Source organism: Antechinus flavipes, chromosome 4 (genome assembly GCF_016432865.1).
Source record: "Antechinus flavipes isolate AdamAnt ecotype Samford, QLD, Australia chromosome 4, AdamAnt_v2, whole genome shotgun sequence".
Lineage (NCBI taxonomy): Eukaryota > Metazoa > Chordata > Mammalia > Dasyuromorphia > Dasyuridae > Antechinus > Antechinus flavipes.
The window spans coordinates 429,147,928-429,167,532 of NC_067401.1; the positions used below are offsets into that span (position 1 = coordinate 429,147,928).

Consider the following 19,605-nt stretch of genomic DNA (forward strand, 5'->3'; position numbering starts at 1 on the left):
GTACACTTTAATGAGGATGGAAATGATCCTTAAATCTTCCCAAATAAGCATCATACCTTCTCTAAGTATCCTACACCTCACGCCAAGAAAATGCCACAATAAAAACCACTCCTCTGACAGCCCAACTAGCTATGTCTCTTAAAGATGATATCTCACAGCTAGTTGTTAGATTCCTTTGGGTACACGGGCCAGGTGTACTCAGGGTGTGATGCAGGTTAGCGTTTACTTCTTAGTTTGGGTTTTCATTGGTATTTTTGGTCTAGAAAGAAGTAACAATGCTATTAGAAAAGGAAATATAGTTTTAAAAAAATGTTCCACCTATCTGCTCTACAAGCACTACATTCAATATCAAGACAAAAAGGAATAAAAGGAATCTGTTTTACTTTCAGATTCCCATTTAAGTTAAGATACAACCCTTCATCCACTTCCTTCCTCAAATTAAACAGTATACCCATTCTTCCTTCCATTTTCTAACCACACCCATGTGCGCGCGCGTACACACACACACACACACACATACACACGCGCGTGCGCGCGCACTTCACTCATACATTCATTCTCTGTTGCCTAAGTTTTCGATCCTTACAGAGATAATGATTCATTTGGAGGGGCAGGAAGAAAGGAGAAAGTCAAAAGGGAAGGAGAGATGAATGAGTATGTACCTCTGAGGATTCTGAACCCATGCAAGCCACTCTATCAACCTGCATCCTACTATGTGCTGTGCTGCAGATTAAAGCCACAGATAAACCAAGCTAATTCCAATCACAGGAGTGAGTTTCCTTTGGCAAGACAGAAAAAAAAAATCATGAGCAACACTTTCCTTCGAACATAATCAACTTTCTTTCCCCTACCCTCCCAACCCTATAAAGTTGTAACCTATAAACAGGATCCAAAATACATACAGCATTATCATGTTTATCAATCATAATAAACATCAGTTCAACTAAATTCTATGGCTAGAATTATCTCCACTATTTATTTATAAAGTTTGATTTCTTCTTTTTCAGATTTTTTTCAATTTAAAATCAATTCTGCAACAATGCTAAGCTATGCTGAGGTATTTAATGAAGGTGCCAGAAACTAGCTGCTACCCATAAGCATTATCCTCACAGCCCTATAGTACTATTATTTGTAGAGAAAAGGGATAAAAGAATGAGAGAAGAGGGAACCCAAGGCCATTTAAATCAGGGATTTTTCCAAGTAGCTATCCAACATCATACAAAGAAGATTCATCCAAGATAACTAACTGCTTCAAGTGATGACCAAAAATATAGGGATTAAAGCTATGAGATGCTGTCTGAATAGGAAAAGGCAGAGGCAAACGACAGTTCCTGTATTAAAAAGCAATTTGGATCTAAATCAGCCCTCAAAGAAACGGCAGAGCCTTTCTTCTCTTTATGTAGTAGCTTTATAATTGCAATGCCTCTTTCCAAATTCCTCTAGATGAAATCACAAGAGTAGTCCAGTGAGGTCTCTTCTACCTAACAAAAGGAGTCAGACCAACATAAGTCTGCAACTAAGTCAATCATTGATTTATTCCATGCCCACTCAAATTTACATTGGAAATAGGAATTCTGTGTGTCTTCATCTAGATAAAGGATAGATGTCTGTTAGGACTGAATAGTGAGAGTAAGGATGGTAAAGAACAATTCCTTCTTTTCTGTTCTATCTATCTCCAGGTTTTACAGGACTGAACCTGAAGGAAATGTTTGCAAAATGCCTTAGCATTTTTTTTTTAAGCTTTTTTAAACTCTTCATCAATTTTCCCTGCCTTTTGACAAATTCCCTATGTGTTTTTGATCCTTTTACTTTTAACTGACAGGAGGAGAGAAATAAAGCTTGAAATTCATAAATTTCAGAGACTGACTCTCACAGGGGCTTTGATTGGCCCACCATATAATTCTTCAGATATCTTCCTAAACTATTTACTAAAGTAAGGATTAGTTTGGGAAAATTCTTAGTGGTTCACAAGAGACCAGAACAGCCTGATAGCACCCTCTGTTTTCCTAATGATTTCCCCTCACCTGCTTTTCTGTTCATCCTTCCCAGACAGTAATTCCTGCCAGCCCCTTCCTAATCAAACAACAACAAACAACAACAATATGAACAATCCCTACACACTTATGATTTTCCTTTTGGGGAAAAATTTTTTTTAGTCCTGTAAGACTAACATGGATGAGGAATTGTCCTTAACTCTGATCCACAAATCTGTCAGTATTATTTTTATCCTATGGAAATGATGCCTACTAGGCTTACGAGTTTAAGAAAGTTTACAGTAATGGTTTCTTAAGTTTTGCAAATGGATAGTTTTAAATAGCAGATTAAATGGTAATTTTAATGTTATGTATTGAGTCCTAAAATGGAATTAATTTCCTGCGGTTCTGGGAAATTTAGTCCTAGATTCCCCGCTATTATCTTGAATCATTTTGTCTAGATTTTTTAAAAATGCATAAGTAACTGGCTACACATATTCCTAGAGCACAGACTGAGGCTCATTGCCTCTTAGATATCCCCCCAAAAGTAAGTATGCATAATTATACTTGTTTAATTACTTATTACTTTTAGTAAGCTGTTAAATTATTTTTAACATTGATTAGTGAAGCCCAATTTTTACAATTATGCTAAATGATCTTACACAAAATATTTGTCAGTTAAAAATCATTCTGTGCTTGGGAGTAACAATTTTTAAAGATGCCACAGTCTGTGTATATGTGTGTGTGTGTGTGTGTGTGTGTGTGTGTGTGTGTGTGTATACACACACACTCTTCACTTAGGTTTGAGCACATTACATTTTAGATTTTAGATATATTCTTTTAGGGGTAAAGGTGAGTAAGTGGATTTGACCCACAGAGAGGACTGCTATCAGGTAAATGAAATTTTCATTTAGAAATATTCAACTAATAGAATCTCATGACTATGAAACTGATAGTTTAGAAGCAAATCTCTAATAGTTTATGTTTATATGGACAGTTAAATGGCCTCTATTCTGAATAATAAATGAACAGCATATTAAAAACCAATTAAAATGACCTTTAAGTGAAAAATTACATAGGTCTGGAAATCAAAGCAATAATTTAGGAAGCTTTTCTATGTATGTGAGAAAATTTTAACAACAAAAAAGGTGATATGCTTTATTTTAAAAATCTTTTATAGTTACAGTCCCAAAAAGGAATGATTACTTTAAAAAAAAACAAAACACCTTTCATAATTTCTCCCCTTTCCTCACAACCATTTCCCTGAAAAATTAGAGGAATGTTCAAGTAGGAGAAATCTGCAAATGAATGCTCTTCATATGGAATTAATTTAATTTCAGAAAATGTGTCAGTAAAAAAAATCAAACATAGGAGTGGCATAATGAAATTCCTTAGCTACCATTACATTATACCTTTAGTGGCTAAATGGAAGGTTAATGTGGCATATTTAGAGTCACTTAAAACTTCATTTTAATGAGGTTTAACTTTGAGGTCAAAATGTACAGATCAAAGTATACTTCACCCTAAGTGGTGATCTAAATATTACAAAGGCTGTTCAAAACATGTGACTTTCAAAAAGAGTTTGGAATCAATTAGCTGAACTTTTACTGGAAATACTACCCAAATACTTCCTTTATCCAGAAAAATTCCATCAAGAGGTCATTCGTTCTTTTCCATGTTTCACATATTATTCTGTGTACATCATGTATCTTATCTAATATCCCAAGTACAAGCAATTACAATGGTCAATTGTGATCAATCTGACTTCTTTTCATCCAACTCAAATCTCATCATATCATCCCAAATTTCAAGAGCCATGTATATGGCACTGAATTTTCTTCTCATTACTTATATAGCTTGTTCACTCAATGAATCCAAGGAAGTTATCAAGAAATCTAACTAAACCTGTGTGTGCTTTGTGTCAGGGACTTAACGTATTGTGCAGAAAAATCAATGCTATGCATACCAAACCTAATATTTGGAAAGATTCATCCAACTGGCTAAACAAAAACTCAAATGAGTTAGCTACTTCATGCTTTACCAACCACTATCAGAATGTTGGGCATTTGGTTATATCCTTTAGCTAAAGCAAAACAACCAAGCATTTTATGAAATTATCTAACAATAATTTTATGAATTCAAAGGATTTATATGTTATATAATGAGAATTTCCATCTCTGTTCCATAAAACCAAAAATATACCCTGAGAGATTTGCTTTCCTGAAATCAGTCATAAATATTTCCTCTAAAATTCTACCCAAATTTACTCTGTTTATAGGGTCCACATATTTTCTATTAAACTCAGTCCTCCCTCCTCCCCCCAGTTCTGTGCTGAGAAGACTTAAAGAATTCCACTGGGCATGAATGCTGATAACTTGGCCTATCTTTTCTATGCTGAATTGGGTTCTGACTTTTTTCTTTTTTTACACTCCTACTAATTATATTCAGGGATATTAGGAAGCAACACTAAATACAAAACAACAACAACAAAAACCCAACTCTAATTCTGAGCAAATGGATCTAAGTAGCAATTTTCTGTCATGTTTCATTTTCTCTGTATTTAAGAAGCCAAAAATAGTTTCAAAGGATGTAACAGGATATGATTTAAATAAATCTATTCCAGTTCTACAGTATGAAAAGTGGGAGAAGCTCAATTAAACAAAATGTTCTGACAATTATGATCAAATTTAAGGGAAAAAATTCTAACAGGTAGCAATGGTAGATGAAGGGGAATTTGTATAATTAAGAATTTTTTTCTCACTAGAAGATATATATTAAATCACCCTCGGGCATTAGAGGGGACAGGAAATCGTTTTTCATTTAAAAAGTGACTCAACAACTGAAGTCATGCTCTTAGCAGTCTTTTTTTTTTTAACTTGTTAAGAAAAAATACTATTTATTCTAAGTTTCAACCCATGTCAGTACCCCAAATTCTTAAAATCCATTCATAATAGTACTGTCTTTGAGTTTCTCATGCCTATTTCAAGATCAACATTTATGTTTAAGTTAAAATAGCAATTATATATTCCAACCTTTAACATTGGTCCTATTAAGCTTCATTTGTGTACACTAAGGCCCTTTTGTCATAACTTTAGACCGACACTGGAAGTGAACAAAATTCATGATCAAATTTTACTTTTGATAGAAAATAGAAACCAAGGCTATTGATGGATATAGGCATTTAAGAACTAGAGACAAGCTTAAGATGTGGTAGACAAATAGTGAAGGTTCAAATACAAGTTTTGGAAGTAGTAAGGGAAGGGAGAAAGAATAACTTAGTTGATTAATAAGCTAATTCTCATCATTTTCCTAGTGGAAATAGACAAATATACCAGGAGGTATCTATCCTGCCCAGATAGTTCATTTGAACTTTTAGAACTTCCATAAAAGGCAAAAATAATAATAATAATAATATTACATGTAGGTTAGGGGATGGTTCATTCAGTTCAATAAACACTTCTAGAATTGATGAAAAAGCATGGTATGAAAAAAACCCTAAACCATTCAGCTAATTTTTTTTAAATTGAGAAAATATATGTATGTGTGTGCATGTATGTGTGAATACACAAGGAAATGGAATTTAAAAATAAACACCCAACAAGCTATATTAGTGTTCTAGATATATTATTTATCAAACTACTCTCCCTCATAACTCATGTTGAAACAAATGAGGAAGAAATTTTTCAAAAGTTACTTTGTAGCCAATGATATAGTCCTTTAAAACCATAGAGATTTCTTAGGCTGGCTTAAGGCCTATGTTATTAGTGGTTCCCTAAATAAAAAGCACAATCCCTTTATCCCAAACAAGAATAAAGAGGGCACTGATAGTGCAGGAGAGAAAAGACCATCATATCAGTTACTTAAAGCTTAGCATTACCTTCAATAATAAAAGTCTATTGGTGAATCTTATTTGGGAGAAGGGTATTTTTTGAGACTAAAATACAAAGCAAAAAATCCATAACTTTTTCTATGCCCTTAATTCACTAGACTTGAGTCCCTGGGGACTTATCTCCTTTGGTAACAACTATGGAAATCTAACGCCATAACCTCTAAACCAATATGGTGAGGTATTCGGCATCATCCTCCCTGAATCCTTCCCTCCTCATTTTTGCCACTCTCAAAAGAGAGGCCCCATTATTACTGTGGGAAACTACAGTATTCATAGCCCTAAAAACATCTGCACAGACTAAAATCATAGCTGTTAAATCTTAATAGAATATCAAATTTATCCACATTGGAAGAATAATGGGAGGAAGAGGAGGAAAATTAGTAACCATGCTGCCATTCTATTTACACACCAAACTAAAAAAACTATTTATAAATCAAGTTAGAGTTTGCCCCAAGGATCATACAAATTACCAACAAAAAAAAAAAAAGATTAAAAACAAGCAGCAACTTTTATATAAAATTAATAAAGGACAAATGAAAAAGAAATTGTCAGTAGCATCTATCTCCTCACTGTGTTTGAACTGCACTTATACAAACTAGTCCATTAGTACAGCAGCTTGCTAAAAAATTGACTTTGGTTCAAGCTTAGTTAAAAAAAAAAAACCATAAAAAAAACCACACTTAAAAAGGTGGACGGACAATTGTTAATTTCCCTGCTTGCAGTTCATTAGTTTTGAAGGGTTTTGTTGGGGAGGGAAAAAGAGAGAGAAGAAGAAGGGAATTAAGGGTTGTAATTAAATACTCTGGGAAATAGTAAAAAGTTAGAGGAAGAGGAATTGGAGTAAAGGAGAGAAAGGTTTCTGACACTTCAGTGTTCATGTGAATTTCATATACATGAATCACAAATAACAGTGCACACTTGTGTCTGCATTATTGTTTTTGTTTTTTTGTTTTTTGATCGCAGGTAAAGAGAGATACAAATAAACACAGAGTCCTAGATCCCTTATGGACCTAAGTAAAACTGAAAAGTCATTTGAAAGAAAACTGCGTGCAAGCATTTTCTGAACCCCTAGCACCCCACCCCCCCCAAAGTGCATTCTTGGGCTCACCCAAGACAAAAGCAAGCACACACAGACACAAAATGGAAGGAAACCTTTAGCTCCAATGGGTTGGGGCAAGCTTGGGGTGACCTGCATTGCAGCAATCCAGTCTTTTTTTTCAGACTTTTTTTTTTGGTTCAGATACTCTAATGGCGCATTAAAGAAAAGAAATACAAAACAACAGATCTAGCCTCTGAATTACCCCTTATCCCTCCTCATCCGTCTTCATGAACTTTTCCTTTTCAACTGGCTCATTTACATGGACTAGAAATGACCCTGAAAACAACTTCAGAAGCTGCCTGCTGCCTGCAGCCCAAGAAGAGAAGCCCATCGCTGTCCCTATTTATTGAGCAGCAGGATCACTAGCAAACCACAAAGACCCTTCAGGTGTGTGCAAAGTCCCTGCATCTGTTCAAAGGACACGGTTCTCTCCTTCATAGGTTATACAGTTCCAGAGAGCCTGAAGCCTCCTTTAGTCAAGAGTACCATTAGGGTGGTGGCAAGTGATATTAAAGAAGCCATTTGATGAAGAGGTCTAGTGGGAAGGAAATGTTCTCCAAGCCCCTCTCATCAGCCCTCTCTGGAGAAAAAAAGTAAATCTGTGAACAACCATTCAATATAATTTCTTCAAAGAAAAAAACTACATGGGAGAAAGGTTGTCACCATTTTGATAAGTTGATTTGTACTTTGCCAAGTTAGGTGAAAGAAACCTGAATATCGTGATGTAGGAATCCTCCACTTAAATAATATCTTCATGAAATATGAATGGAGGAAAACCACCAAGTCAGAGTCTGTAGTAGTCATTACTCTTTAGAACATATCCATGTCTTCCATGCAAATATAGGGCACAGGTGCACCCTGGTCTCTGGGTCTGAGGGTAGCTTATTCAATGTTTTGGAGCAAATGAGAGCTACAGATCAGCAAGAATTTCTTCCCACACAAAAGTGCTCTAAAGGCACTGCCTGATGTGGGGCATTTGCACACACTGCCCTCCCTCAGCTTCTGCATCAAGCCTCTTGCATAAGTGACCAAAGAAAATGATTTTCTAGCACCGCTGTAAGAGTCATCAAGGATGAGGAAACCAGCAAGAACATTCCCCAAAGTGAAGAACATAAACTCTTCCCTTGCCCCCAATACTCCTCTCCCCACAGCATGGGAGCTCACTGAAAAAGGATCCAGGAGCAAGAGATAAACATGTCCAAACTATATATATATATATATATATATGTATATATATGCATATGTATAGATGTATATAGAAACATATATGCATCTATACATATGCATATATATACATATGGATATATATGGATATAAAAATAACAACAACAACAACAATAATAATAATAATAATAAAGGAGATACAGTAATACAGGCCTGCCTAAATTGTACCAGTTAAGAAAGGAACCCCCAACACAATTGATACGATTATAAACACCTTGTTATGACATAAATGGCCTGTACAACAGACCCATAAAAATGATTTTTTTTTAAAAAAAGAAAAAAGATATTTAGACAAACAAGAAATCCCCTTCCTATGTTGGAATTTATAACCCACCTTAACTTGTCATCATGACTGCTGGAAATGATAAGTAGTCCTTTTACTTAATTTTTTTTTGTGGTTTTTTTTTTTTTTTTTTTTACATTTTTGGTTAGAAAGTTCTCCAATCCATGAAGCAATCCTGAAAAGACAGTGTTTATTACAAAATTAGGCAAAAGTCTGTCCCATCTTTCCATCCTTCCTGTTTTTGTTTTCCTTCTCTCCCTTGTCCCCAGCCACACGGTGAGAAGAAGCCAATCCTATTTTTAGTTTCAAACCCAGCCAGCGGCCAACCACCCCGCCCAGTGACGAAGGCTGGTGGCGCCCCGCTCGGCCCCGCTCACTGCGCCTTCGAGGCGGTAGTGGTGGTGGAAGCAGCCCCACCAGCAGAGGCCACAGTGAAGAGAGAGTTTTGGATGGACTCAGCTGAGGTGGAGGTGGCGTGAAGGCTGGCAACTGGTGCGGAGGTCCCTGCGGAGGCTGCGGCCGCCGAGACCAGGCTGACTGGGTTGCTGGTGAGCAGAGAGAGGTTCTGAGGATTCAGGAACAGCGGGGCGGTCACGATGTTTGGAGTTCCTCCTGCATTGGCAAATACCAGGTTCCCAGTTGCGTCCAGTGATGTTATTGGAAGAGATCCACCAGATGCAAGAGCTGAAGAATGAAAGTCACATATGGATAGAGATGAGAGTCAATGTGAAGAGGCAGAAGGAAGCTAATTTACCAAAGTTCTTTTTGTATGTCCTGTGCCTAGAGAATTAAAGATTGCTTATGCTAGAGTGTATTACTTTATCATGCAAAATAAATTATATTTATAAATCCCAAATGAAGCTACTGCTTCTACAAATCTGAAAACTCTAAGCAATCTAATAGTTGTGTTTCTCACCAGCCTTAGAATCTTGGAAGCTAGCTTTCAAGGGTTTACCACTTATTTTGTCTTCCTGAGTTTTAGCATATATTATAGGATGAAAAATACTTTACAGAAAGCTTTCACCAGTTCTAATAGTCACAACTAAATGAAAAATCTATTTGCTTAGAAGGAACATGAAATATTCTCAAGCATAGCATAATTTTTGTCTTTTTTCTATAAAGGAAAAGAGTACATCAGACCATTTCTTAACTGGCTGTAAGAAATACTAGTGACCTAAGCAACCCTAGGTGAACTGACCAAAATTTAAAAAGGCTCTGACTGGTTGATGGAGCCAGGATACGTGTACATGTATTGTTAGTGCAATCTGAAAAGCACTATCAAAATTTTGCACAGTATACCTGGCCATTCCTTTTTTCACTGTCCTTCCCTGTAATCTGATATGAGAAAAAATTTTTTTAACTGTTTCAGAAAAGTTGGTACAATTTACTGTATGTAAAGGGTAAGAAAAATGCAAGTCTGCATTTTTCTTGTTGGCATAAAATAGTTTGCTATCTGCCTCTGATTAAATTGTCTGGTCGAGATCTGGACCCAGACCTCCAGATTTGAAGGCCAATTCACTAATCACAATGTTAGCGCCAGTTTTATAAAATGAAGAACTCTAATTTGATCACAAATCATATTACAATAAAGGAAAAACTAAAACTCATTTCTCTGAGTGATTTAGTGTTGTTACTTAAGTATTTTTCTTTGAATCCAACAATTAAATCTTTGCATAAGATTTCACAGTTAATTTATGCCCTTTGCTTTGTAGCACTTGAATGTGTTCCTCAGAAACCATTGCACACTGTTGTGGTATCACTATCTCTTTCTTTTTCTAGATTATAGGCTCCCTGATGAAAAGGACTGTGTTCTTTCTTCTTGGGCTCCCCGCACAACTGCATGGGGCAGGAGCTAGGGAAGTGTTTGTTAAAATTTTATGTGACTGGTACTTCCGGGGGCCAACCAGCTAAAGAAATAATTTCTTTTTGGATGGACTATGCTCCTTAAGGAGGCAAAAAGCAGAGTTTGGACAACGTGCTCTTACCATGGAGCCATAAGGATGGAAGGATGAGTCATCCAAGGAATTTCAGAAATTTTTTTTGAAGCAAAATACACTTTCAAGGAAACTCATCAGGCAAGGGAAAACAACTGTAGCAGTGGTTAACAACTATTTGGAGGCTTTAAGGCAAGGGTCCTCAAACTATGGCCTGTGGGCCAGATGCAGCAGCTGAGGTCATTTATCCCCCTCACCCAGGGCTATGAAGTTTCTTTATTTAAAGGCCCACAAAACAAAGTTTTTGTTTTTACTATAGTCCGGTCCTCCAACAATCTGAGGGACAGTGAACTGGGCCCCCTTTTTAAAAAGTTTGAGGACCTCTGCTAAGGAGACAAAGCTCTCACAAAATGAATCCAGCGGACTCTTTCAGGCTCTTTACATTTTTAGGGGAAATTCTTTTAAGAGCAGAGCCCAGAATCTTAACATTTTGTTTTCAAAAAGTCCTATACATTGTAGACTCATTGTACTTCAGGTCTTTTTGCTCTGGACAGCCCCAGTTGTCGCTTTTCTCCTATAATGAGCTGAAATTTGCCTTCCTTCCACCTCCTGCCTGTTCCCCGCTGCTCCAAAGGAAAGCTTGGCAAATACTCAGCTGCCAGCCCGCCTGCTCTTTCCTTCTCAGGAGCCCACCTGTAACTCCTCACCCCTCACCGATTCTAAGAGAAGCATGATCTTACATTTTCTCATTCTCTGGATATCCTGCTATGGAAACTCTCCATCTAGCTCATCAGTCTCTCCTATAACAAAGGACCCAGAACTAAACACCCAATTCTATTTGGAAGGAATCAGAATTCTAATTCTATCTGAACAGGCCAAATACAATGTGAACACGACTTCTCTGCCTCTTTTTTAGATAGGCTTGAACGAAATTCACTGTTCTGGCTGCCAGATGGTTCACTTGAGTGCCACTAAAGCCTGCAGATCTTTTTCAGATGAGTTGTTATACTGCCAGGCCTTCCGCAACTTCTCACTTGTAAAGGTGAAAGCTATGCAAGGAAACAGGGTCTGTTATCCTGCAGAAATCAAACAAAATCCCCCACCTTATTCAATATTTTATCTGAGATAGCTCTTTTATTAGAAAACAAAAACCTAGATTAAGGAAAAATTAAGGAGAAATGTGAGAGGCAAAACTGAAAATATCTCAACTACAGAATCCCTTGAATCTGCAAGACTGAAAATGTAAGCATATTTATGTAATTATATTTATATACTATTCATATGGGATAACAAGCAAGTCATAAGTATAAGCAGTACAAAAGGGCGATTTCTCAACTCTCTTACCTATGCCACCAGCATCTTTCCCACCCTAAACCAGTCAAGTCGTATTATTTTCTGTTCTAAATCCCCAATCACAGCTACCTACATCTTGCAAAAACTTCTAGTAGTGCTGGCATATTTTCTCTGTCCTCAAGAATATAGATAATTATCAATCTTCTATCTCACCCTCCCAGCCCATTCCTAAAATGGAATGGCCAACAATGGAAAAAATGCAACTGACCTTGAATGGTTGCGAGTGTACTATTGCTCATCAGAGCCGGGCTGAGAGCACTGCCCAATGTCCCTGGGTTGAGACTGAGTAAGGCACCTCTGCAGTTCCAAAGGAGGGAACAAAGACAGGGAGAAGTAATTACTTTCCAGTAAAAACTATCATCAGTCTGAGAATGTCACATGGAGAAAAGAGAGAATAATACAATTGGGGTAACTCTATATAAAATTTAAGAGAATTCCCATAGTTTTTCCTAGATCTGATTATCTTTGTATTGCAATTTAATTAATGCTTCAAAAGTACTTTTCCTTTATATTTACTAAAGCAAAACTCTTTGTTGAAGATCATTACTGATTTAAACAGACCTTAAAAACATTTTTTTAGTGCATTTAGATGCTTTCCCCTTTCTTTTTGAAAAGAAAAAGAGCTTCAGCACAAAGATTTAAATTTTCAAGAAACTTCTCAAGTTTCCTACATGATCATATAAAATTGGGAACAGCATAAATCTTTCTCCTTATAATCTGAAATAACAGAACAGATCATGAAAAAACAACGTAAGAAATATAATGCCATTGTATTTTGGACTTAGAAACAAGTAGCTGATATAGTTAAATAGGAAAAGCAGTAGACCATGTGAGTATCAGTATGGTTTACATTTATTTCCTGACTCTATCACATGGATCCTTTTTCTTTAGGGCATATACTGTGACTGACTATATAGCTTGGATATTTTGCGAGAATCCCAATTTCAAAAAACCAAAGAACTCTTATCAGATCAGGATACCAGTTCCTGGTCTGGTAAGTGGAGGTATGTACAACCTTCCTGACTTTGTACTTCAAAGTACACACCTGCAATATCAAGATATTAGTCACTTTCTTTGCAGTGTTGTGAAATTTATTTAAATCTAACTAAGGCATTGTGAATTTCTTGGAAGAGTGATTATAAGACAGTTAATTATAAAGCCTTAAAACAGGAACATTTTGATTAGGGACAGGGGGCGGTGATGTGAAGTCCTCCTTCTTCATTCACATATTTCATGAGATAGCAGAGAAAGGCAGCTCCTTACCCAGCTGCAAACTGTGAGGGTGCCATCAGCCCTGGACTTAAACCTGCTGCAGCAGCCATTGCAGCAAGACTGGCATTTGCAGGCAGCTGAGCAGCTCCTTGGAGGGCAGCAGCTGCGGTCTGCAGCCCGGATGCTGTCACCATCACCTGGCTGGTCCCAAGAGGGGAGGACAAAGGGGCGGAGGTGGTCTGTGTTGTGCTGGTCTCACTGGCACTGGATGCCTCAGAGGCGGAGGCAGAAGGGGAGGGGCTCAGAGAGGGGGGTGTCACTGCTGAGGAAGCTGGAGGTGCTGTCGAAATCACTGTTGCGGTGTTGTTGGAGGTGGTTTCTGTAGTGCCTGAAAGAAGGAGCTGGATTAGAACATAGAAACTTTTGCCTGGAAATTCTGCTTAAGTAAAAAATGCTTTTCTGGGGAAAATGAATACATTCCTAATTATGCCTTTTGTTTTTACATCACCTACCCCTCCCTATCTCCTCATTTAGTAAACTTTTTCTTGTAACAAAGAATAAAAAAGAAAAGGGACAAAAACAAAGAAAGCCCAAAACAACCCAACATATCCAGAACAGTTGATGCTAATTTCCCCCACCTCTGAAATGAGGAAGGAAGGCATAGATTCTCAACTCTTCTCCAGGGCTAAGCATCTTGGCTTAATTATACAGCTTTCAGTTTCATTTTATTATTCTTTTCATTTATATTTTTGCAGTTACTATCTATTGTTTTCCTGGTTCTGCTTCATTTTGTATCAGGTTCACATGTCTTTGGTTTTTTCTGAATTCTTTAATATTTGCCATATTTTATGGCATATTAAAATTCAATTTTTTTCATGCACCACAATTTAGCAATTTCCCAGATCAATGGGAATATACTTTATTTTTAATTCTTTGATACAAGAAAGTGTTGCAGCAAAGATTTTGGTTATATGGGACCTTTGAAGCTTTGAACTCCATGGAGGCACATGCCTAAATGTAGGATCTTAGAGAATTGTTTTTCTCAAAGACAGTAGAATCATCTGCACAATCAGGCCACCAACATTCATGTTTTATTTGGCCTCTCTATAGCTAATTTTTTATGTTCACTCCTAACTTAATTTAATTGCAACCACAAAAAAGAATCTTAGTAAAAGAATCTTAAATAAAAACATTAGAAATATAGATCGGAATCTTTAATATGAAAAGTCACATACATAAAAGAAAACGAGCAAATACAGAATAGGAAGAACTCACTATCAGCTTCTTTCTTAGGGACAAAAGACAGAGTTTCATGGGAGATCATATCAGGTTGAGTAGCAACTGCCCTGACAAAAGAGGCTCATAGTAACTCCCCTTTCCCCCCCAGCCTACAAAAGACTCCTTCTTAACTCAGCCCTTCTGAAATGCTTCATTAGGACACCTGAAATTTCTTTAGAGGTATGAATAGAGAACAAAAATTAACCCAAAGATACTTTTTTTGGTAGAGTAAGGAATAAATGGAAACATGAATATCCACAGCTACTGGCCTAAGAACAATCCCAACTGGCCATTTAAACATATATTTTTTTCATTCAGGAAGCATGTTGTAGCTCTCAAGAATGGGCTTTACAGAACCAAGCACTTTAGGGCTGAGATAACAAAACCTCCCAAATCTGAGACTCTGACTTCACATAACAGGTGAGCTTTTATAAAACCAGGATCTCAGGAACACTGTGGGATGTAAGAACGACCAATATCTAAATAGAAATGATAGATGACGAGATTTTTTTTGAGGTTGAAGAGCAACCCATCAAAACGCTTCAAGTTGGTAAAAATGCCAGTAAGCTCCTAACAAGCATCTATGTGATGCTCTCTCCCCATCTATTTAAGGACAAAGCAAACAATATCTTGAGATGGAAGAGGAAGCAAATCCCTCCTACTGATTTATAACTTCAGTGAAATTAGGAGACTAGCCACAAAGTCTAAAAAGAGGAAAAGAGAGGAGATCTTTGTGCTACAAATACTAACCAGGGTCATCTAGAACAACTGCATGAAAGCTATTAAGGCCAAGTGGATCTTCCTTTAATTAAATTAATTCTGTGAGACTTACATGAATTGATACCAAGTGAAATGAGAAGCAGAAGAAAAACAAGATACCCCATGACTATAATGATGTAAATGTAAATGTAAAAGAACCAACAAAACGAATGAAAGTTGCAAAATGAAAAACAAGCTTGTCCCAAAAAGAGATGAGAGAAGATGCCTCATTCAATGCTTTGCTGAAAGGAGGGGATGCGAAAATGGAAAATATTGCATATAACATTTTCCCCCACTCAGGATAATTTTTCAAAGTATTAATTGGATTTGCTAAATTTTTCTTTTCTTTTAAAAATATTGTTTGTCATATTGGATGGCAACTCATAGGGAAAATTCAGACTATGTAAAAAATATCAATAAAAACCTTCTAAAATAAATTTAGTTTTGTAAGATTTAGACATTTAAAAAAAATAGATTATTTATCTAAAAACATGCAAAGACAGTTCTCAACATTCACCTTTCCAAAACCTTGTATTCCACATTTTTCTCCCTCCTTTCCCTCCACTCCTTCTCATAGACATCAAGCAATCCAATATGGGCTAAGTATGTGCAATTCTTCTACACATATTTCCACATTCATAATTAAACACTCCTGCAATATCAAGTTATCCTGTTAAGGGGTAACCAAATAGTATTATTTTTTCAGGATGCAGAAACTGACCATCCAGGATATCATGCCTAAATTACCAAAAATCTGGCCTGCCAACACAAACATTTCAGCATAGAAAAGATTATTTTTAAAAGTATTATATCTTTGAAAAAGTATCCCAAGAATATACTAAGAGCCTACTATGTGCCAGTATAGTGCTAAATGAACACAACAAGATATTAAAAATATACTTCTGATAGAACAGGTAACAAAGTCAGAAGGCATCTTCAAGACCTTTGGTTCAACTTCATCCCTTTGTATTTGAAAAAACTAAAGTTCACATTAGGTGATTTGCACAAGGTCACATGTGTAATATGGTCTGATAAGGAAAATAATCAAAGGTTCAAACCTCTGTGCTTTCCTCCTTTTCTTAACAAATAAGCTCCTTTATGTGCCAAGTATTGTTCCAGGAGCTGGGAATATAAAGACAAAGAATGAAACATTTTCTGTCTCTCATAAATTTTTATTTTATTGGGTAGAAACAACATAGACCTAACTAACTAAATGTAGAGTATAAAATAATTTGGGGGGTTGGGAGGGAGAACAAGAACAAGTACTACAAAGATATTAAAATCAATTTTATGGAAGAAGTAGCAATCCTTCACTACATGGGTAAATAGTCTTAAAAATCTTGCTTCTGATAAATTAGAGACCATTGTCTGTAATACTTTTCTCATGCTGTCATTACTGTTCCATCTTCTCAATATCTCGTCTAAATTTTCTTTTTTCTAATACTCAATTGTTGCCACTAGTTCTATGTTCTAGGAACAAAGAGAACAGGTCAATTTTCACTTCCACGAGAGACTTTCAAATGCTTCAAGACAATAATCCATCCCCTCTAGTCTTCTTTTCTCCATGCTACCAATTCTCTTCTTTTTTCCCCCTGAGGCAGTTGGGATTAAGTGACTTGCCCAGGATCACACAACTAGGAAGTGTTAAGTGTCTGAGGCCAGATTTGAACTCAGGTCCTCCTGACTTCAGGGTTGATACTCTACCCATTGTGCCACCTACATTTTTACATATTGACTGGGTAGGAGGTTAGAAAAGAACCTTCAAAGTATATAGAATCGAATATTATTTAATCAACAATTATGTGCTTTAGCTGTGCCATCTAATTATGAAATGATGAAGAGGAGGTCCATTGGAGAGTATTGTTTTAAAAGCCTGCTTATTCCCCACTTATACTTCATTGAGGATATATGTTGCCAAGCCTTGGCATTGGTGCCTCCCCAGCTCCCACCCCCCCACATCTGTAAACCTTACTCCTCTCCACCTATTAGAGGCTCAGCTGATGTACTATCATCTGCTGACACCTTTTGTGACTCCCTTTCTTATCCCTAGCTATTTTGCAGATATACATATTTGGTGATCAGGATTGTTATTATGCACCAGGTGTAACATAATATTTACAGCCCAAGGGTTTCAACAAACAGGCATTTTACTTAAATCCTATTCTAATACCCTCAGGTAGAAGTTGTGTTCAAGTTAAAAACCAATTCACAAAGTAAAAACAAATACAAATTGCTGGCCAAAAAAAAAAGCTAAAAAGCATCCAGCAAGGAGGTTCCCTGTAGTCACCAGAGCTCCTCACCAAAGTCTAGAAAATTTGCTATATTGCTTTTGCCAAAAGGGCCCACAGCTGGGTTCAAGATTAAACAGCCTGAGATCAGGAAGAGCTTAAAGACAGCCCCAACTGTACTCCAACTCTACTGCTTGCAACAGATCCAGGTGGTACTGTGGGAGGAGAAACAGGAGGGAAAAGGGAGAGGGAAAAGGAAAACAGGAAAGGGGAGAGGGAAAAAGGGAAACAGGAAAGAGGAGAGGGAAAAAGGGAAACAGGAAAGGGGAGAGGAATGAGGAGGGTCCAATTCCACTCAACTCCCTAGACCTCTGCCACCAAAGGCATCAATGGCCAGCATCAGAAATAACAGCTCACTTGTTCACCCTTGTAGCCAACATAAGGAGGCACCAGCCCAGCCCTTGTGGATCTAATCGTTTTACTGGCCTGCCCATAGAGAATTTGTGCCCTCCCTCTAAATCAGCTGTATCTTCACTTGTTTTTCTTCAGATAAAATGAACTCTCTGATTATAGGGAGCTATTTCACTTTCTTCTTTGTGTCCCCCAAGCCTGGACTGAGCACAATTCCTCGGTACATAGCAGACATCTAATAAATGTTTACTGGTCAATCCCAGGCTGTGGAGCTTCTACCGTATCTTGGAGGCACTTGTGAAATTTCTGAACAAGGAAATTATGTTGTCAGTCTAGTATCTTAAGAAGATTATTCTGGAAGGTGGGTAGAGGAAGGGTTGGAAAGGGAAAAGCCTCGAAGTCAGAAGGCCAAATAAATCAAAAGTCCAGTGAAGGGATAATAGAAGTGTGGATCAGGACAGCAGCAAGGGTGAGGAGAGGGTTGAGAAAGGGGCAGATGAAGATGATTCTGTGGAGGCAGAAGTAATAAGACTTGTTAACTGATAGGATGCAGGGGAATGAGGGAAAATGAAGAGTGGAGGACAACTCAGACTTACAAAAACATGTGACTGAAACAGAAAAGGAAAAGGAAAAGTTTTGAGATAAAAGCTATAAGATGTCTCAGACATGGTGGATTTGAGGACAACTGGGTGGAAATGTCTACTAGGAAATGAATAATGCAAGACTAACTCAAGAGGAACACTAGGGCTAGACAGAGAGAGTTGCCTAGATTTGGTAACTAAACTCGTGGGAATTCATGAAGAGGAACCAGAGAAGAAAGAAGACAGAGCCTTGGAGCATACCACATGTGATGGTTTAGCAAAGGCCTGAGAAAAAGTGGCCAGACAAGCAGGGACTGGACTGAGAGAGAGAAACATCTAGAAAATCCAAAGAAGAGATTTCCTGGAAGAAAGTTGGTCCCCAGAGAGGATTAGGATTGAGAGAGATTAGCTAATTTGTTAGTTAAGCAACTTCAGAGAGAAATGCTTTTGTAAGGAGCCAAATTATAAGGACTGGACAGTGAGTGGGTGGTAAACCAGAGGCAGAAAAAGTAACTCTTTTTTCCAGGACCCTGGCAATAAAATGGAAGAAAGATCCAGGGCATCTGAGATGAAGCTAGGATAAGTTAATGCCATTTTTAAAAAAAGGGCCAACTCCAGAGCAGAATTGCAGACGGCAATACAAAAACCATGGAGCAACTAAGTGGCAGAGTGGATGGAGTATTGGGCTTGGGAGAAAGGAAGACTTGAAGGTCAAGTCTGGCCACAGACATCAGCTGGGTGATCCTGGGCAAGTCACTTCACCCTGTGCGCCTCAACTTCGTCATCTGTAAAATGAGCTGAAGAAGGAAATGGCAAACTACTCAAGTAGGGAATAAAACCAGAAATGGGATCATGAAGAGTCAGGCACACCTGAAAAATAATTAAACAACAGGAGCCAATAGAAATGGAGATATTGGGAGGGAACCATAGATGGGCAAACAACCTTTGTGAAGGGTACAACTTGACAACCTTGGCACAAAGAAGGGCCATTTTTTCCTCCTAGGTTGTTATAAAGTAAGAGAGAACAGATGAAGATGTAAAGTAGAGAAAATGAGAGTTCATGGGAGATGGTTAGTCTATCTCCTGAGAAAGAAGGAAATAGGGACTGGGACAGGGAGCTTGCACATAGGAAGTCATTAAAAAAATGTTTGTTTTTAAGAGAAAAAAATTTGGAATAGACCCTGAGAGGGAATATGAAAAACCAAGCAACAAAGGACAAAACAATATGTGTTTAGCAAGCAATGAGGGCTGAGATTTGTCCAGATGACATGAATTTTTAGTGGATAAAGTTGACTTGGTTAAGTTACCAAGTTGGAGGCACTTGTGAAATTTCTGAGCAAGGAAATTATATCGCCAGACTAGTGTCTTATGAAGATTATTC

The 19,605-nt window shown here is 37.4% G+C and overlaps 1 protein-coding gene across 2 annotated transcripts in view; it reads right to left on the reverse strand.

Moving 5' to 3' along the window:
- Positions 1 to 8,269: 8,269 nt before the first annotated feature.
- POU2F1 (POU class 2 homeobox 1) overlaps positions 8,270 to 19,605 on the reverse strand; it is a 233,722-nt gene continuing 222,386 nt past the window's right edge. For both annotated transcript variants that reach the window (XM_051999028.1, XM_051999029.1), the window contains exons 14-16: positions 13,019 to 13,355; positions 11,964 to 12,052; positions 8,270 to 9,152 (exon numbers count right to left, since the gene is read on the reverse strand). In XM_051999028.1, the coding sequence (XP_051854988.1) occupies positions 8,842 to 9,152; positions 11,964 to 12,052; positions 13,019 to 13,355 (737 nt within the window). In that variant the 3' untranslated portion in view covers positions 8,270 to 8,841. The remainder of the gene's footprint in view (positions 9,153 to 11,963; positions 12,053 to 13,018; positions 13,356 to 19,605) is intronic.